This window comes from Mercenaria mercenaria, chromosome 5, assembly GCF_021730395.1.
Source record: "Mercenaria mercenaria strain notata chromosome 5, MADL_Memer_1, whole genome shotgun sequence".
Taxonomy (NCBI): Eukaryota; Metazoa; Mollusca; class Bivalvia; order Venerida; family Veneridae; genus Mercenaria; species Mercenaria mercenaria.
The window spans coordinates 36,245,807-36,266,683 of record NC_069365.1 but is presented as its reverse complement, the minus strand read 5'-3'; the positions used below and the strand labels follow the sequence as shown (position 1 = coordinate 36,266,683).

Sequence of the window (20,877 nt, the reverse complement as noted above, 5' to 3'; positions counted from 1 at the left end):
AAACAAGTTATATTTCATATTGATGATAAGAACTTGTGTGCAAATTCTCAGCCAAATTTTCTAAATCAAAGAAGGGCTATAGTTTAAAATAATTTCAATAGTGTTCTCTACCTTGTGGAAATTCCAGTCCAATGTTACGTTGTTTCTGAGATTTGGTTACACAGTAAATTGCATTCATAACTTTAACCGAACATTTTACCGCCAGTAATTACTATCTAAATCAATCAGAAGTCATCTTATTCGGTTATGTGTGAAGTCTGAATACAAGGAAGCATTACGTGAAGTTTCAGTCCATAATATTATGTAAGTGTTACTGAGCTATAGCTAAATATTTAATTGCACACAAAACATTATTCAAATTAATCATCTGAAAATGGGCCATAACTTTCACTGAATTCAACCAAGAATTATCTAACTCTTATTTTAATAAGTGCCATGTTACGCTTCAGTCCAACATATTCAATGGTTACAGAGGCATTACCTTGCGGGCAAAACTTCAGCCAAGGTGTAACAAAGACTGTTGGGGAGTCAAATAGACCACCTGATTCTCCTTGTATAGTGAAGCTAAAACTAAGTGTAAGCTAGCAGTGATAATATCAAATACGAAGAGGAGAGGGATTTAGTTTGAACCTGAACTGTTCAACTAACACACAGTATGATCAGGGTTGCCACTTAGTTGAGAAAATGAGAAAACTCCCAGACTTTTTCCCTGACTAAACCATACTTTTCACTGACCAATACCACCATATTTTTTGGCCTCGTCCTCTCATACAGCTGTCACATTAATCCTTTTAAGGGTTGTAAAGTCTTTCAATCTTCAAAATTCTAAAGTTAACATAAAAACGAAATTAACTCAAACACATTTAAATTATGTTTATACACAATTACACCAAAGTATGTTTGGAAATACTTATAAATACTGCTTGAAGACTGCTATAGCCACTGAACATTTTCAGCATCGACCTAGAATTTCATTTTTCCCCCGACTTTTCTAAAACTTCATTTTCCACTGACAATTATCAAGATTTCCCTGACAATTTAATGACCTTGGAAAAAATCATTTTCCCCTGACTTTTCAAGGTAAGTGGCAACCCTAAGATAGGATATTCCTAATCAGATTCATCTTTGTTTTAATAGTGCAAGAAAGTGGAACGAGATTCTGTCTAAATATCAATTCATCAATGCCAAGCACCATTTTTATCCAGCAATTAGCATAATCCAATACAACATTTTATTGATAAGTGATGTTTTATATTAGGCCTTATTTTAAATGAATAAAGGCACAATTGAGTCACACCATCAGAAAACCAACATTTAGTGCGTTTGCGACCAGCATGGATCCAGATCAGCCTGCGCATCTGCGCAGTCTGGTCAGGATCGATGCTGTTCACTTTAAAATACTATTGCAATTAGTGAAATCATTAGCGAACATCATGGATCACAGACTGCGTGGATGTGCAGGCTGGTCCGGATCCATGCTGGTTGCAAACGCACTATGTCAGTTTTCTCATGGCATGGTTCATATGATTATACATATATTCAACTTCACAAGAAGCTTGGATAATAATGGGTAAAAAAGCAAGTATGTGCCTGCTTAGTGTCTTATTCAACATTTTTTCAATCATATATATTGTAGCAGAATGTCCAAATTTATTGTGATACCTCTGTCTTATATATATATATATTTATATATTTGGGTTTAACGGCACATTAACACAGTGTAGGTTATATGGCACCAAACAGGACTACAAATTTTGGTTCCACATCTCATTTACATCGAAAGAGATGTGGAACCAAAATTTGTAGTCCTGTTTGGCGCCATATAACCTATATTGTGTTTGTGTGCCGTTAAACCCAAATATATAAATATATATATATAAGACAGAGGTATCACAATAAATTTGGACATTCTGCTACAATATATATGATTGAAAAAATGTTGAAAAAAGACACTAAGCAGGCACATACTTGCTTTTTTACCTCTGTCAATTGAATATCATACTGTTTACACATGATATGATACCCCATCAAGTCACATTATACTCACACTGGGCTGGGTAGTCCCAGAACTATCCTCTTAATGCCGAGTGCTATAAGCGTGGAAGCACTAGTATCATTTTTCACGTCTTTCACTCTTTGGTATGAAACAGCCAAGGAGCCATGACCTCTTGTACTCGAAGCAGGCACCCTGCCGCTAGGCTCACTGAGGCAGTTGGGTTAAAAAGTAACAGTAAATATTTAAAATATTTTATTTTAGAAGCTTATCACAGACATTTGAAAAATCAACAGAGACAACTACAGCAGCTTCTGATCAGCTGTTTTGTATCATCCGACTCCATATACTTTCACTTATTGCAAAAAAAACCCAAAAGGGCCATAATGGCCCTATATTGCTCACCTGAGTACCATTGCTCTTAATGATAAGACCAAGTTTTGACATAGATCATATAGGCATACTCTTTAAATATCATCAGAATAAATATTTTCTGGTAACAGTCCCTTTTGACCTATGGGTCACATACTTGTCAGGGCCAATCTCTATATCAAGTTTGAGGGTCCTAGGCTCAAATGCTGCATTTTTGTACAAGCATGACTATTTCTTACCATGGAAGACTTGAATAACATTAAAACAAATCTCATTAGATGCTGCTAAGGTATATTCATTTACATTAAATAAAGGGAGGTAATTTGGCAAAAGTTCTCTACCCTGATTATCCGAGTCCATCTGATGGCATAAATGACATTTCAAATCAGTATCTTCATTGGTTACTTTGATATACCCATTTTAATTTGAAACAAAGGGAGGTAATTTGACATAAAATCAGTCAATAGTTATCTACCCTGATTGTCTCAGTCCAACTAATGACAATAATGAAATTTCAAATGAGTTCTATAAATACTTACTGAGATAAATCCATTTTTATTAAAATCAGGGGAGGTAATCATGCATTGGTATATGCATGTAAAAGATACAGAGTACAAGCTTTTTACAACAATATATTAGAAAAGTATTCATATCGATAAACGATCAATCAAGAGTTATCTAACATGACTATTTCTTACCATGGAAGACATAAATAATGTTTCAAACTAATCTCATTAGAAGCTGTTAGGTATATTCATTTACATAAAGATAAAGGGAGGTAACTTGTGATAAATTCAGTCAATATGTATCTTCACTGCTTGTCCAAGTCAATCTGATGGCATAAATGCAATTTCAGATCAGTACATGTATCTTCATTAGTTATGGAGATATACCCATTTCAATTTGAAATAAAAGGAGGTAATTTGACATAAAATCAGTCCATAGTTATCTACCCTGATTGTCTCAGTCCAACTAATGACAATAATGAAATTTCAAATGAGTTCTATAACTACTTACTGATATAAATCCATTTTGATTAAAATCAGGGGAGGCAATCAGATATAACATAACTCTGGACCCTATGATTGGCTCTGACAGATTCTTCATGGAATCCAAGACTTATTGTTGTTGAAGATATTTTGCAAGTTTGTATGAAATCAAACCATAAATGAAGTCTCTATATGGCTGCAAAAGCCAAAATAGCAAATTCTGGACCTTTAAAGGGCCATAACTCTGGAACCCATGATGGGATCTGGCCAGTTTTCGAAAGGAACTGAGATATTATGCCGATACAAGTTGTGTGCAAGTTTAATTAAAGCTGATTGCAAAATGTGGTCTCTATCGTGTTCACAAGAAAAAAAGCAAATTTTGGCCCTTTAAGGGGCCACAACTCTGGAACCCATGATGGGATCTTGCCAGTTTTCAAAAGGTAACAAGATATTATGCCAGTACAAGTTGTGGCAAGTTTGATTAAAGCTGAATGCAAAATTTGGTCTCTATCATGTTTACAGGCCAAAAATAGTAAATTTTGGTTCTTTAAGGGGCCATAACTCTGGAACCCATGATGGGATCTGGCCAGTTTTGGAAGGGAACCTAGATATTATGCCAATACAAGTTGTGTGCAAGTTTGATTAAAGTTGATTGCAAACTGTGGTCTCTATCGTTGAGAAATTGTGAACGGACGACGGACGAAGGGCAATCACAAAAGCTCACCTTGTCACTACGTGACAGGTGAGCTAAACAGAACAACATTTCACAAAGCTAACTGCAAATTCTAACAGGACAATAATTCAAGATCCTATGGAAGCAAGCAATGTTACTTAAAGGCATACACTTCACTCAGTTTTTACCTACTATATATATACTTTTTGAAATAACTGATAGTTCTTACACTATATATGGCGCTCAAACTTATCAATCAAGTGCTCTATTCTAAATTGGCATATATGATACTGTCATGTTATATACAATCATGTGTATTATTTAATTTGCAGAAGAGATAGTTCCAAAGAAATAATTGTTAATGCAGAACTGTATTTAACAATAAAATAAACTTTACTTTTCAAAAATATACATGTATATTTAATATTATTATTATTTATTCATTTTACTTCATTTTAAATGTGAAAATAACAATATTCTAAGGAATACAGTAGTGCTGAGTGCAGTCAGGCAAATTAAGTTAAACTAAATTATAAATAATGGTGTATATCTAGAAAAAGTAACAGTATTTTCTTGACAGAAAAAGTGTAATTGCTCTACACACCAACAATATCAGCTTCGAGTCATAAACAATTGTGTTGGCGTTGATGGGCTGTTTACATTATATATAGCACTTTTCATGAAGTCCTGGAAACACAATGGTATTTCATTGACCCTTTACATGCAATATCATTCAATCAAAATATGTCTTACAAACTTCCTAGTTTAGAAATAACATTTTTACTGACTGTCAAGAGCTCTGGCAAAAGCTGCACCAAAACAAGGAGCTGCGTTCAATAAACGCTTGATGCCCCCAGTGGCACCCTTGTCGATAGATTTTGCACCTAAGTCCAAAACGAGGTCAAGGTCAAACTGAGGTCAGGTAATGTTTGAAGACGAGGAATGGTCACAGTTTACATCTGTATTAGTATCGATTCATTCTTGTAAGGGGTATTGATGCTAGACAAAACGGTCCCATTTGGTTAACCAAGAGATAGCCCATATAAAGCAACCTAAGTCCAAAATGAGGTCAAGGTCAAGGTCAAACTGAGGTCAGGTGATGTCTGAAGATGAGGAATGGTCACAGGTTACATCTGCATTAGTATCAAGTCATTCTAGTAAGAGGTATTGATGCTAGACAAAACGGTCCCATTTGGTTAACCTCGTACGAACTGACAGATGGACGAACGAACAGGACAATCATTATATGCCTCCCGCACCAGTAGATGCTGGCGGCATAAAAAGAAACTTTAGGAGCTAGTCTTAATGAAATGTGCTAAATCTTTCATTGCCCTTAACATGGGCTTCATTGGAGCTCTATTACACATGTACCTTGAAACCATCATTATTTAGAATTATAAGTGGTAACACTGAGATTACATCACAAGCCGGTTGCAGAAATACTAAGTTACTGATGGTTTCAAAGCATCCAAGTATAAAATATTCAAGGAAAGGAGCATATGATCACTCTGGTCAAATTTATGGTTCAGGAAATGCATAATTTCAAAACTAAGAATTGACAAGTGAGTCATATCATATACAGTCTTTTCAAGTGTTCCTATAAGAACAGCCCTTTAAGAAGGATTTCTGGTACAACAAAACTTGACAACAAAATGTTCCTGTAGAGCTAAATAATACATATTTTCAAAGTTAAACTAAGGACTAAGTTTACTTCTGATTAATCCTTAGCATGCTGGACACAACTGATTCTGCCTTTGCGATCAGTATAGATCATCATCAGCCTGCACATCCATGCAGTCTGATCAAGATCTGCCTTGTTTGCTATTCAGTCAGTATCTTTTTAACAGTTAATGGTACGGTCTGAATTTAAAGATGGACAACTTCATTAGAAATTTAGCAGGGTAAGGGTTAAGCAATGGCACATATAACATTAAATCATTTCATGAAATATTTGCCCATTTGAACCACTGGTAGCCTGGAGTTTTATATACTCCGCACTGTTGATGGGGGTGGGTAGAAATAATTCAGATGTGTTCCTTAGGCATGCCTCCATCCTGCATGCAACTGTTTGGAAAGTTTATCAACTATGGACTGATATTGCTTCAGTCCAGCCAAATTACTGTCTTCCAATGAATCAAACGCATGAGAATAAAGTTCCCTGGCATGAGCTTCTGACCAGTCCATTTCAAAAGTTGTATGATTAAATGTCACCCATTCTGTGTACCTATAATCATTAGTTCTCATGGAGTAACCCATGATACTGATATCACGTAACTTGGGTTTGTCACTGTTTTCAATAGGCAGATCTGATGGCCTTGGATACTGGCTAAAAGCAGCTTTTTTCTCTAACAGAGCAGAACCTTTAATTTTTGAATTCACATTTCTATATTTTTGCGCAAACGTTTTGTAATGATGAACACTTTGTAGTAAACTTTGATCCACAGTTGATAAATTATATATTAGTGGCACAAGACTCGATCCCTCTGTACACAAAATGACGTCTGCTGAATGTATTGGACATCTTTCTGGTATTTTGATACCAGCTAACTCTGCAAGTGTAGGGAATATATCAACAAGTTCTGCAAGAGCTGTGGTTTTCTTGGATTTAAATATTTCACCTGTATTATTTATAACCGTATTCACTATATTCCATTTTTTGTAGTAGACAGAATTTTTTAACTTTGTTATTTGATCTTGTTCTCCTAGAAGACTGATGTGAGGAAATAATCTGTGTTGTGTAGAAGCTGTAATTCCAGGAACATAAAACATCAGTGGCACCCTGGTGGACACCTCAAAGTTACTATATTTAGACCATTCCTGGTGTTCACCGAGCGACCAACCTTAAATAAAGGCAATTTTAAATTCTATTAGAACTTCAACATAAATACATGTTCAATAAAAAGCTAAAATTGAGCAATGATATATATTTGACCCATTCCCTGAATAAAACTGTGTTAGTGTTAGTGATGTGAGATAACCATTGCAGTAGAACATATGTTCAAATGGTTTGAAAATTAAAGTTTTTTGTCTTCACTAGAAAGTAGTATATTGTAATTTGATATCCAGGACAAAGCATATTCTAAAATATTATTACAAATAAATATTATCTGTGTTGTCATGATAACCAAAAGGCTGAAACAACCATGTACCTGAAAAGTCAGCATGTCACAGGAGCATAGTTATAGCCCCTGATGGCTCCTAAATGATACAGTAATGCTATTTTTCATTAAAAATGTTTTCAAAATGTCCCTTAATATTCAAAATACATGATGTCAATTCTGTAATATACATACTGGTAATTTGTCACATTAATGCCATGAAAATATGCTGTCTCATGAAGATCTTCCCTTAGAATATTGAGACCTTTCCACAACAACCACTTTTATCAAGACTTTGAAAAATGTTTTCTCAATCAATTGAGATCAAGTTTCAGTTGAATATCTTAGATAGCGTCCAAGAAATCTGATACTATAACAAGAGCTGTCACAGGAGACAGCGTGTTTGACTATTTTGATGCTGGATAGTGAAACTGGGCACATCTGAGGAAACTAGAGCTGTCACTGGAGTGTTTAATGACTCCAATTGTGGATGAAGATATTGCACAATAGCCTGAGTCTATGTCAACTAGAGCTATCACTAAATGTGATGAATGTACCCCCCGCATGCACTGACACAGTACATTGCAATTTGACGCACACAAGATTGCATAATTATGTGGACTGTATGTATATAGACTGTATGTTTACAGTATAGTAACAAAAAACAAAGTCCCATAACTATGCAGAATATTTATCTAAAAGAATGTAACATGCACCATGCACAACTAGGGTTGGTACTGATCACTTGTGTGAAGTTTCATTAAATTGTGTGTAAGGGTTTGGTAGATTAGGCATGCACAAGATTGCATATGCAGACTGTATGTACATAGTATGTTAACAAGAAACAAAGTCCCATAACTCTGCAATTTTTGTCGCTGAAAGAACCTAACATGCCCCATGCACAACTACTGTTGTTACTGATCACTTGTGTGAAGTTTCATTAAACTGTGTGAAGGGGATGAGGAGAGATGGTGCGCACAAGATTGTGTCTATGTATACAGTATAGTAACAAAAAAACAAAGTCCCATAACTCTGCAAATTTTTCTTCTGAAAGAACCTAACATGCCCCATGCACAACTACTGTTGTTACTGATCACTTGTATGAAGTTTCATTAAATTGTGTCAAGGGGATGAGGAGAGATGGTGCGCACAAGATTGTGTCTATGTATATAGTATAGTAACAAAAAAACAAAGTCCCATAACTCTGCAAATTGTTTTTCTAAAAGAACCTAACATGCCCCATGCACAACTACTGTTGGTACTGATCACTTGTGTGAAGTTTCATTAAATTGTGTCAAGGGGATGAGGAGAGATGGTGCGCACAAGATTGTGTCTATGTATATAGTATAGTAACAAAAAAACAAAGTCCCAAAACTCTGCAAATTTTTTTTGTAAAACAACCTAACATGCCCCATGCACAACTACTGTTGGTATTGATCACTTGTGTGAAGTTTCATTAAATTGTGTCAAGGGGATGAGGAGAGATGGTGCGCACAAGACTGTGTCTATGTATATAGTATAGTAACAAAAAAACAAAGTCCCATAACTCTGCAAAATTTTTTTTCTAAAAGAACCTAACATGCCCCATGCACAACTACTGTTGGTACTGATCACTTGTGTGAAGTTTCATTAAATTCTGTCAAGGGGATAAGGAGAGATGGTGCGCACAAGATTGCGTCTACGGACAGACGGACAGATGGACAGACAGACAGACAGACAGACAGACAACCTGAAACCAGTATACCCCCCCTTACAACTTTACAACCTTACAACCCTTACAAAAATATCAACTTAAAGTAATAAGAGAGGTAAAGATAAAATGTATCAAAACACTATAAAAGTATATCCTAAGCAAAAAGGGGCATAATTCATTAAATATTGGTGCCAGAGTTGTGCACCTTGTGTCATATAGTGTGGGTGATGATGTTGAACAACTATTTTAAGTTTGAATCAAATCTATTCAGTAATAACAGAGACAGAGTGAAAGTGCATCAAAACTTTAACCTAAAATTCTAAGTAAAAAGGGGGAATGATTAATAAAAAATTGGTGCCAGAGTTATGCCCCTTGCATCATATGGTGTGGGTGATGATGTTTAACAACTATTTTAAGTTTGAATCAAATCCATTCAGTAATAACAGAGACAGAGTGAAAGTGCATCAAAGCTTTAACCTAAAATTCTAAGTAAAAAGGGGAAATAATTCATGAAAAAATGGTCTCAGAGTTATGCACCTTGCATCATATGATAAGGGTAATGACGTTGAACAATTGTTTAAGTTTGAATCAGATCCATTCAGTAATAACAGAGATAGAGTGAAAGTGCATAAAACTTTAACCTGAAATTCTAAGTAAAAAGGGGAATAATTCATGAAAAATTGTGCCAGAGTTATGCATCTTGTGTCATATGATGTGGGTGATGATGCTGAACAACTATTTTAAGTTTGAATCAAATCCATTCAGTAATAACAGAGGTAGAGTGAAAGTGCACCAAAACTTTAACCTGAAATTCTAAGTAAAAAGGGGGAATAACTCATGAAAAAATGGTGCCAGAGTTATGCATCTTGTGTCATATAATGTGGGTGATGATGCTGAACAACAATTTTAAGTTTGAATCAAATCCATTCAGTAATAACAGAGGTAGAGTGAAAGTGCACCAAAACTTTAACCTGAAATTCTAAGTAAAAAGGGGGAATAATTCATGAAAAAATGGTGCCAGAGTTATGCACCTTGTGTCATATGATGTGGGTGATGATGTTGAACAACTATTTTAAGTTTGAATCAAATCCATTCAGTAATAACAGAGATAGAGTGAAAGTGCATCAAAACTTTAACCTGAAAATCTAAGTGAAAAGGGGGGATAATTCATGAAATATTGGTGCCAGAGTTAAAGCCCTTATGTCAGATGATGTGGATGATGATGAGGAATAAGTATTTCAAGTTTGAATCAAATCCATCAAGTAATTACAGAGATATGTTGAAACAAGAGTGCAAGAATGTCACAATATACGCCCGTCACAGCAAATTTCTTTACTCTAGCACCTGTATTTGCAAATGGAATTTTAATTTTGTGGTTGTTTAGTAATAACTAAGTGTTTTGTTTTTCTAAGTCCACAAAAAAACTCCTTACCAGGTAGAGATACCTTAAAATACACCTAAAATTGGAAAGTAACATCTATGTTGTACCACAGAAAAGTGGTCTTGGTTTTTCCCTACGGTCAATTATAAAAAAGTTACAATATAAGTTATTTATAGTAACAACTAAGGGAAGTTAATCTTAAAAAAAAAAAAAAAAAAAAAAAAAAAAAAAAAAAATCAAAAAAAATTTTAAGTCCACACAAAAATCTTAACCAGGTAGAGACTGGTCAAAATACACCTCAAATTGGATTAGCATGCATGTTGTACTACAGAAAATGGTCTCGATTTTTCCCTACGACTAGTAATGAAAAAGTTACAATATAAGCTATTTATAGTAACAACAAAGGGAAGTAATTCTAAGAAGGGAACTGCGCATGACACTTCGTCTCATGATGGTGTATAATTGTGTCAAGTTACATCAAAATCCCTCCATGCATGAAGAAGAAATGCTTCGGACAAAGTCATTCTTGTATCTGACCTTTGGCCTCTAAGTGTGACCTTGACCTTAGACCTAGGGACCTGGTTCTTGCGCATGACACTACGTCTTGTGGTGGTGAACATTTGTGCCAAGTTATATCAAAATCCCTCTATGCATGAAAAAGAAATGCTCCGGACAAGGTTTTCATTCTTGTATCCTTTGACCTCTAAGTGTGACCTTGACCTTAGACCTAGAGACCTGGTTCTTGCGCATGACACTCCGCCTCATGGTGGTGAACATTTGTGCCAAGTTATATCAAAATCCCTCTATGCATGAAGAAGAAATGCCCCGGACAAAGTTTTCATTCTTGTATCCTTTGACCTCTAAGTGTGACCTTGACCTTAGACCTAGGGACCTGGTTCTTGCGCATGACACTCCTTCTCATGATGATGAACAATTGTGCCAACTTTCATCAAAATCCCTCTATGCATGAAGAAGATATGCTCCGGACAAAGTCATTCTTGAATTTGACCTTTGACCTCCAAGTGTGACCTTGACCTTAGACCTAGGGACCTGGTTCTTGCGCATGACACTCCGTCTCATGATGGTGAACAACTGTGCCAAGTTTCATCAAAATCCCTTCATGCATGTAGAAGATATGCTCCGGACAAGGTCTGTGGACGCCGCCCGCCCGCCCGCCCGCCCGCCCGCCCGCCAACCCGCCCACCCGCCCGCCCGCCCGCCAGGGGCGTTCCCATAATACGTCCCGTTTTTCAAACGGGCGTATAAAAAGAGAAAGTGCACCAAAACTTTAACCAAGGTGGGGACGCGGAAAGACGCCGACGCCAGGGCGAGTAGGATAGCTCTCCTTATACCTCGTATAGTCGAGCTAAAAAACTTTAAGCAATGCCGATGTTGACTCCGATGCCAGGGTGAGTAGTATAGCTCTCCACATTCTTCAAATAGTCATGCTAGAACTGTTCCGGAATATTTAATCTTAATTTAGTTATTTTTGTCACTAATGCAGGTTTTGCCATACTAAGGCATAATTTGGCCAAAATACATATCAGAGTTATGGGACTTGACTTAGTGAGGTTGGTAATTGACCTAAAAAAAGAAAAATATCAGTTTCAAAGCTACATACCTTTAAATGATAGCTATGTACTTGCATGAAAAACTTTATCCAAGATGTGATGCTGACACCAGGGTGAGTATAACAGCTCAGACTATACTTTGCATAGACAATCTAAAACTTTTGCTTAAACTTCATTAGTGTAAAATCTTCTTTCTTTTAATTTTTCCAAATTCCAAGGATTATATTTACCATGGTCACCAACAAACACAATAATAGTATTGTTGGCAAATCCTTCACTCTCGAGTGTTGACAGCAGAAGACCAACTTGATCATCCATGTATGATGTGGCAGCGAAATAACTCTGACGAATTAGCTGACTGAAGTTCTCTGGTACAGGACCATATGGAAAGCTGAGGTTAAGCTGCTGTACGTCTTCACGTTCACGTATATCTGTCCAGGGATTCCAGGCAACAGGTGGAAGCTTTGAAGGATATGTGGGGTCTGGTGCTTTCGGTACTTTGTTTAATGGATACAAATCTTAAATAAATATAAAATACATATTTGTATGGTGCATGTTTGTTACAGCTCAAACAAGTATGAAAATACATACGGAAAAAAAAAACCTTTTAACAAATTTAATAATATTTTAAAAATTTTACTGAAAAATCATTTGTATCAAACTGTGTTCAGATTTTGAAGAATCCCAATAAACATACAGTTGACAAATGAGCCGAGCCACAAGAAAACCAACATAGTACATTTGCGACCAGCATGGCTCCAGACCAGACTGTGATTTCACGCAGTCTGGCCAGGATCCATGCTGTTTGCTTTCAAAGCCTATTGCAATTAGAACAAGAGCTGTCCATAAGACAGCACGCTCGACTTTTCTCAGTGCTTGACTCTGAATTAGAGCTTTGCCAGTACAAAAAATTCCAAGTTAAAAAGGAACATAACTCTGTCAAAATTCAAGTCAGAGTTATGGACATTGTGTCTCTTGGTGTAGACTTTGATAGTCAATAACTATTTTGAGTTTCAAGTCAAAAGCTTTAATAGTAAGTTTCAAGTCAAAAGCTTTGATAGTAACAGAGATATTTGACTTTATCAAAAACTTTAACCAAAAATTCTAAGTTAAAAGGGGCATAATTCTGTCAAAATTCAAATCAGAGTTATGGGAATTGTGTCTCCTGGTGTAGACTTTGATAGTAATAACTATTTTGAGTTTCAAGTCAAAAGCTTTAATAGTAACAGAGATATTTGACTTTATCAAAAACTTTAACAAAAAACAAGTCAAAAGCTTTAATAGTAACAGAGATATTTGACCTTATCAAAAACTTTAACAAACAAGAGCTGTCTCCATAGGATGACACATGCCCCCGATGGCACTTTGAATGAATAGTTATGGCCGATGTTAGAGTTTAGGACTTTTGACCTATGGACCTGGGTCTTGCGCGCGACACGTCGTCTTACTGTGGTACACATTCATGCCAAGTTATTTGAAAATCCATCCATCGATGACAAAGATATGGACCGGACATGCCCATCAATGCACTATCCTTTAACGTCTAAGTGTGACCTTGACCTTTGAGCTACGGACCTGGGTCTTGCGCGCGACAGGTCGTCTTACTGTGGTACACATTCATGCCAAGTTATTTGAAAATCCATCCATCGATGACAAAGATATGGACTGGACACGCCCATCAATGCACTATCCTTTAACGTCTAAGTGTGACCTTGACCTTTGAGCTACGGACCTGGGTCTTGCGCGTGACACGTCGTCTTACTGTGGTACACATTCATGCCAAGTTATTTGAAAATCCATCCATCGATGACAAAGATATGGACCGGACACGCCCATCAATGCACTATCCTTTAACATCTAAGTGTGTCCTTGACCTTTGAGCTACGGACCTGGGTCTTGCGCGCGACATGTCGTCTTACTGTGGTACACATTCATGCCAAGTTATTTGAAAATCCATCCATCGATGACAAAGATATGGACCGGACACGCCCATCAATGCACTATCCTTTAACATCTAAGTGTGACCTTGACCTTTGAGCTAGGACCTGGGTCTTGCGCGCGACATGTCGTCTTACTGTGGTACACATTCATGCCAAATTATTTGAAAATCCATCCATCGATGACAAAGATATGGACCGGACACGCCCATCAATGCACTATCCTTTAATGTCTAAGTGTGACCTTGACCTTTGAGCTACGGACCTGGGTCTTGCGCGCGACATGTCGTCTTACTGTGGTACACATTCATGCCAAGTTATTTGAAAATCCATCCATCGATGACAAAGATATGGACGGGACACGAAAATTGCGGACAGACTGACAGACCAACAGACTGACAGACCGATAGACGGACAGACAGACAGACGGTTCAAAAACTATATGCCTCCCTTCGGGGGCATGAAAATTCTAAGTTAAAACGGGGCATAATTCTGTCAAAATTTTAACAGAGTTATGGAGATTGTTTCTCCTGGTGTAGACTTTGATGGTAAATAAGTATTTTAAGTTTCAAGTCAATAGCTTTGATAGTAACAGAGATATTTGACTTTATCAAAAACTTTAACCGACGCCGACACAGGGGTGAGTGCAATAGCTCTACTTTTTCTTCGAAAAGTCCAACTTAAAAATCGTAAGCAAACAGCATGGATTCTGACCAGAGTGCGCGAATGCGCAGGCTGGTCTGGATCCATGCCGGTTGCAAATGCACTATGTTGGTTTTCTCATGGCATGGCTCAAATGCCCTAACCCCTGGTAGCTATGTTTTTGATGAATCTCAATGGCACACAAACTTTTCAATAAAGCCATACTGAGAAAACCAGTTCTGCCTCCTGACTTTAAACATTTCCACTACAATGTATAAACATCTTAGGGAATAGTAATCTCAAAATCTGGAGGCCATGTTTTATTACAAGTCTAAACAAGCAAACTTGATGAATTGGTATCCCCCGCTGAAAGGGTTTGTGGTGAGGAATGGCAAAAAAATATATGGCAAAAAGTTAAGGATGTTACCAAGAAGCAAATAATTTAATTAGTCAAAATCGATTTAACAGAAAACAACTGTTTAATTAAAGAGTACATAATAAATGTATGATACTTTGATCCTGACTAAAGAATTTATTTTGAATACAATATGCTTACTGTAATAAGCTTAGCTTTTAAAATTAAATGCAGTTAATTGAAATGTGAGCTTGAAGTTTAACTGGAACGAAACATTGTCTTTGAGTGGTTTGGCACCAAGTGTTGCTGTTTAACATGTACATTTGACCTTAAAAGAACAGAATGCTGATGTCCTTAAGAGAACACAATCAAGTAAGATATCTTGAACATGGCTGGGGGCAAGGTTGGTGCAGTTACAACTTAACATGTTGAAGGTTTGAGCATTTTAAAAAAAAAAAAAAGGAATGGAAATATATATATCCTATATAGTTAACACTAGAAACTTCTAAGGGCCATAACTCTGGTGTTACTTGGGCAATCTGACTGAAACCTGACAGGCCACATAAACTCATAGTGGTGAACATGTATATGAAGTTTTATATATATATTCCCAACCACTTCCTAGATATGACTCCGGACGGATGGACGAAAAGACGGACAGACAATGCCAAAACTATATCCCTTCGACTTTCGTCGGGGGATAATAATATGGAAAATCTTGGTGAAGGAAGATTATTGTGAAATGATCTCGAAAGTTGGCCATAAGTTTCTTAAAACATGACTACATCCCAAGAAACCATGTCTTTTGACTAATCAATATAACTTGAACAATCCTGAAGGATGGTCACCATGAATACATTCCTATTTGTCTGAAATCAAGCCAGCATTTTCAAGCATTCAAAACTTTTCACTATTCCATATAAAGAAAGCCAGTCCTGCATTCCTTTCCCCTCCAAATTCTGGTGGCTTTGTTTCTTCCTTAACATGATAGTAAATACATGCTTAGCAAAAATTCCCCTAAGAAACATTTCTGACAAATTATTTTTGAAATCCTATCAACATTTCTTTCTGTAAGATATCTTTTAGTTTTTGTTCAGTTGCCATTGCAACACTTTCTGTATGGAATGGACGTTTCTGAACATTTTTGAAAGGGGACAAGCCAAGGAACATTCCTGTCTAGTTCAGCTGAAATTGGCTAAATGGTTTTGGACATACTTCTTATGCAGCAAAATGGTGACAATGAATGAAGGACACAACAAGACTAAAGCACCAATGAGCTAAAAGAAAATGCAGAAACATTTTAGACATTTCAGGAGAATAAAATCGGATCAATCAAACATACTTATAATAAGACCAGATACTAGAATCTAATAGTACCTGCATAGTTAAAATAAAATCCATCTTGAAACAATATGTAGGTCGGACAGAGAGAATGGACAGACTTTTCAAGTTTAGGCGATATTATCTTTCATACCTCTTTTCTTTGTTAGTTTCTAAACATACTGAAAATGGTAAAAATTGTTGCTCTATTTACTATAGCAAAGCTGCTTAACCCTTTCTACAGGCTCTGAAAAAAGGCCAGCTTCTGTCCTGTGTTGGGTGAGATATAATGATATACTTACCTAAATACTGTTTAGGAAATTTCAGGGGTATATGTGGTTTATGGTAGCCTACTGCCAGAAAGAATGGCTTTTCCCTTTTATACGACATATTTCTCAGGTACTCTCTAGCATATTCAGTACTCTGTAGGTCTGGTAATGTATGTTCCGGCATTCTGTTCACCTCTACCGGACATACCAAGTTCATGTGTAGTTTACCATCATGTCCAGGACACACCTAAAAGTAGGGTAATAATAAACTGTTACCTATTTATCAAAGACAACAATTTTATCTGGCTGAAAAGCATCCTACAGTTAAACCCTTACCCTGCTAAATTTCTATAATGAACTTGTCCACCTTTCAATTTGGACAGTACCATTAACTGTTAAAAGGGATGCTTACCAAAAAGATACTGACTGAATGGGTAACAGTGCGGATGCGCAGGCTGATCATGATTTACACTGGTCGCAAAGGCAGAATCAATCCTGTCCAGCATGGTAAGGGTTAAGCCCTGTGGACATCTTGCAAGAAAAAACCAGCTGTACAGAAAGCAAAGTGCAGTACTTACTTTTGCCATTTTATATTTCTGTGTTGAAGGATGGATGGCAGGAACAGACCAGCTGTATGGATAGCACAATGCAGTATATGGAATGATATTTAGGTAAATATTACACAATGCTTGCTGACTGTTACAATTTACTCACTGACACTCCCATTGTGCTTACTGGTATAGTAATCATGCTGGCACCTTTAACACGCTTGTTGACAATGATACCACGCTTGTTGACAATGATACCATGCTTGCTGACAATGATACCACGCGTGCTGGAAGTTACAACTTCTTTGCTGCTTAGACCCTGATGTCTATATCGTAATTTCATTTGGCAAAATGACAGTGCCGTGTACCGTATTGGAATATTTCAACATGCTGGGACTGTATATACAGCAACATTGCACAGTTACAATGCTCAAAGAAGAAAATACACGATGTGACCACACAATATGAAAGATGCAATCAGCCAATAAGCAAGTTGAAAGTAAGCATAATGCAAAGTGCAACATTGCACGTCACATTTTGATACCAGGGGGCGCAAGTTCGTAGTTTTCATGAAAGGTAACGGGAATATCCGGCCTATAACGGATTTTAATTAGCTCTTGGCTAAACCATTTGCTATCAGTTATGTCCCTTTGTTTCAATTACTACATTTATTAGCGAGAATTTTTATAGGTAAATTTTATATCATCTTTGTACGCTTTGACGATTTGACACATTTTACAGACATTACTTTTATAATTGGAAGAAATACATCGCCTCTGTTAAAAGTTTCCTCGATGTTTCTTCTACCGACTTTCGCTGTTTCGGCCTCATTATGTTTTGTCTCTGTAAACTGGTAAATAGGCATAGGGTTTCGGCTCAATGTTCAGAGTGGCCAATCTGATAATGTTGACAATGAAACCGTTGAACTTTTGGACAAATCCCTATATAATAAGTTTGTTGGGCATAGTATACTGTCTTAGGTGCTAAGAATTAAGCTGGAGTGATGTTGAGATCCTACTACAGCTGCAACAGGTGCCAGGCTAGCTAACAGTTGGCAGAGCTACGGACTAGTATCCCGGGGTCGTTGGTTCGGGTCCCAGGTCGGGTGCACTTTCCCCCATGGTTTACTTTATTGGTGTTAGAAGTAAAAACGGTGTGGCGACGCCTGGAATAGCTCCGCCTTGTTGGGACATTGGTTTGTCTCACAAGATAAAAGGGGAGAGAGTGTAGTGACGTTGGGATCAGCCTGCAACAGGCACCTAGCTAGCTCTATTGGTAGAGCTATGGACTTGTATCCGGGGGTTATGGGTTAGGGCGCACTTTTCCCCCTTTGGTTTACTTTAGAGCTATTCTGCACTAGTCAATTGCAGTCATTGCCTCCACACTGTAGAGGAACTGGGTATGGGAGGGGAAATGGCTGTGTTTTTACCTCCCAGCTTTCACCACAGGGTGGGGAGACTGAAGGAGTTTAATGTGTGCTGTCACTGAGTCTGGGAAGGAGTGTTAATCATAACATTGACAGCTAGAATATAAATAAAGTGAAAAAGAAGTGGAAACCTCTTTGTTGTTTTACATTATATGTAAGTATTTATTGAAGTAAAACATTATATTCATAGATGATATCATATTTGCCCCATAATGACTCACCACCACTAAGTAAAGATTCTGCACACATAAATTAAATATCATTATATGATACATTTTTTTAACTCTTAAAACTGTTACTTAAGTTTAATTTTGTGAATCCCAGGCTGATCCCAACGTCACTACACTCTCCCCCCTTTTATCTTGTGAGACAAACCGATGTCTTCCCAACAAGGCGGAGCTATTCCAGGTGTCGCCACACCGTTTTTACTAAAACCAATAAAGTAAACCATGGGGAAAGTGAACCCGACCTGGGACCCGAACCAACGACCCCGTAATACTAGTCCATAGCTCTGCCAACTGAGCTAGCCTGGCACTTGTCGTAGCCGTAGTAGGATCCCAACATCACTCCAGCTTAATTCTTAGCACCTAAGACAGTATACTATGCCCAACAAACTTATTATATAGGGATTCGGCCAAAAGTTCAACGGTTTCATTGTCAACATTATCAGATTGGCCACTCTGAACATTGAGCCAAAACCCTATGCTTATTTATCAGTTTACAGAGACAAAACATAACAAGGCCGAAACAGTGAAAGTCGGTAGAAGAAACATTGAGGAAACTTTTAACAGAGACGATGTATTTCTTCCAATTATAAAAATAATGTCTGTAAAATGTGTCAAATCGTCAAAGCGTACAAAAATGATATAAAATTTACTACAGGTAAAGCTTATTTTCTTGCAGCAAATGTGTGCTAAACAGGCTGATTTTCTTGCAGCAAATGAGCGCTGAAGTATAAAAATTCTCGCTAATAAATGGAGTAATTGAAACAAAGGGACATAACTGATAGCAAATGGTTTAGCCAAGAGCTAATTAAAATCCATCATAGGCCGGATATTCCCGTTACCGTTCGTGAAAACTACGAACTTGCGCCCCCTGGTATCAATATGTGACTTGCAATGTTGCACTTTGCATTATGCTTACTTTCAACTTGCTTATTGGCTGATTGCATCTTTCATATTGTGTGGTCACATCGTGTATTTTCTTCTTTGAGCATTGTAACTGTGCAATGTTGCTGTATATACAGTCCCAGCATGTTGAAATATTCCAATACGGTACACGGCACTGTCATTTTGCCAAATGAAATTATGATATAGACATCAGGGTCTAAGCAGCAAAGAAGTTGTAACTTCCAGCACGCGTGGTATCATTGTCAGCAAGCATGGTATCATTGTCAACAAGCGTGGTATCATTGTCAACAAACGTGTTAAAGGTGCCAGCATGCATGATTACTATACCAGTAAGCACAATGGGAGTGTCAGTGAGTAAATTGTAACAGTCAGCAAGCATTGTGTAATATTTACCTAAATATCATTCCATAGCAGTACTTACTTTTGCCATTTTATATTTCTGTGTTGAAGGATGGTAGGCTGGAACAGACCAGCTGTATGGATAGTCGTCTGAGTGATTGCTGCTTTTTCCTGAAATGGCATAAGACCTATTAAAATTACATTTGTTTCAACAATTAACTGCAGTCAAAGTATCAATGTTTTGTAGAAAACAGGTATTTGTCTAGATACATGTTTTAGTTCCTAGCATTACAAATAAGCCGAATTATTACATATACTTTTAAAGATACAACCGAAACATCAAGTTTCAATATTTTTCCACAATGACATTCAAATTTTTTATCAGGTGTGTGACGTTATCAGTCACATCATTATCATGTCATCAACATTCATTAAACCCACACCATGAGAAAACCAACATAGTGCATTTGCGTGGATGCGCAGTCTGGTCTGGATCCATGCTGTTCGCTAACGGTTTCTCTAATTGCAAATGGTTTTGAAAGCAAACAGCATGGATCCTGGCCAGGATGCACAGGCTGGTCTGGCTCCATGCTGGTCATATGTTGGTTTTCTAATGGTGTGGCTCAAATTGTTCTCCACCTCACAACATCAGTTAATCTATGCAGCTAACAAATTACTAGAGATGCATCAACATAATGTAACAAAAAACAATTTTTTATCTTTTCAACAATTTGAAAAAATTATGTTATTCATCTGAAAGATAAATCTATGTAAAATATGCCACACCTGGATGGAAAACTTTCCCAATGGACATTGTATGGTAACCATTCTCTTTGAAGTGCTGTGGCAGTGTTGTGAAATTACCAGCAGCCACTCTCCAGTAGGAGTAGAAATCATACAGACGTGTGGTGTCAGGTCGTCGACTTGTTAAGAATGAGACTCTGCTTGGACCACACAGAGCTTGCTGAAATATCAACAAAACAGGTACTTTATTTACTTATTAGATTATCATGGCATGATGATATGCTTATGCAGTTTAATTTTTCACTAACTAAAAAATGTTCACTTGAAAAAATAAAACTGCTGATGGTTAGTTAAAACTATAATGTGCCTGGATTTCTAACCAATCACAAGATGTGTA

At 37.1% G+C, this 20,877-nt stretch overlaps 1 protein-coding gene across 2 annotated transcripts in view; it reads right to left on the bottom strand.

The window, feature by feature from the left end:
• Positions 1-2,235: 2,235 nt before the first annotated feature.
• Positions 2,236-20,877, bottom strand: part of LOC123556889 (iduronate 2-sulfatase-like) — a 29,940-nt gene continuing 11,298 nt past the window's right edge. For both annotated transcript variants that reach the window (XM_045347952.2, XM_045347951.2), the window contains 5 exons: positions 20,523-20,700; positions 19,819-19,907; positions 16,327-16,540; positions 12,001-12,288; positions 2,236-6,867 (listed from right to left, as the gene is read on the bottom strand). In XM_045347952.2, coding sequence (XP_045203887.2) covers positions 6,065-6,867; positions 12,001-12,288; positions 16,327-16,540; positions 19,819-19,907; positions 20,523-20,700 — 1,572 coding nt within the window. In that variant the 3' untranslated portion in view covers positions 2,236-6,064. The remainder of the gene's footprint in view (positions 6,868-12,000; positions 12,289-16,326; positions 16,541-19,818; positions 19,908-20,522; positions 20,701-20,877) is intronic.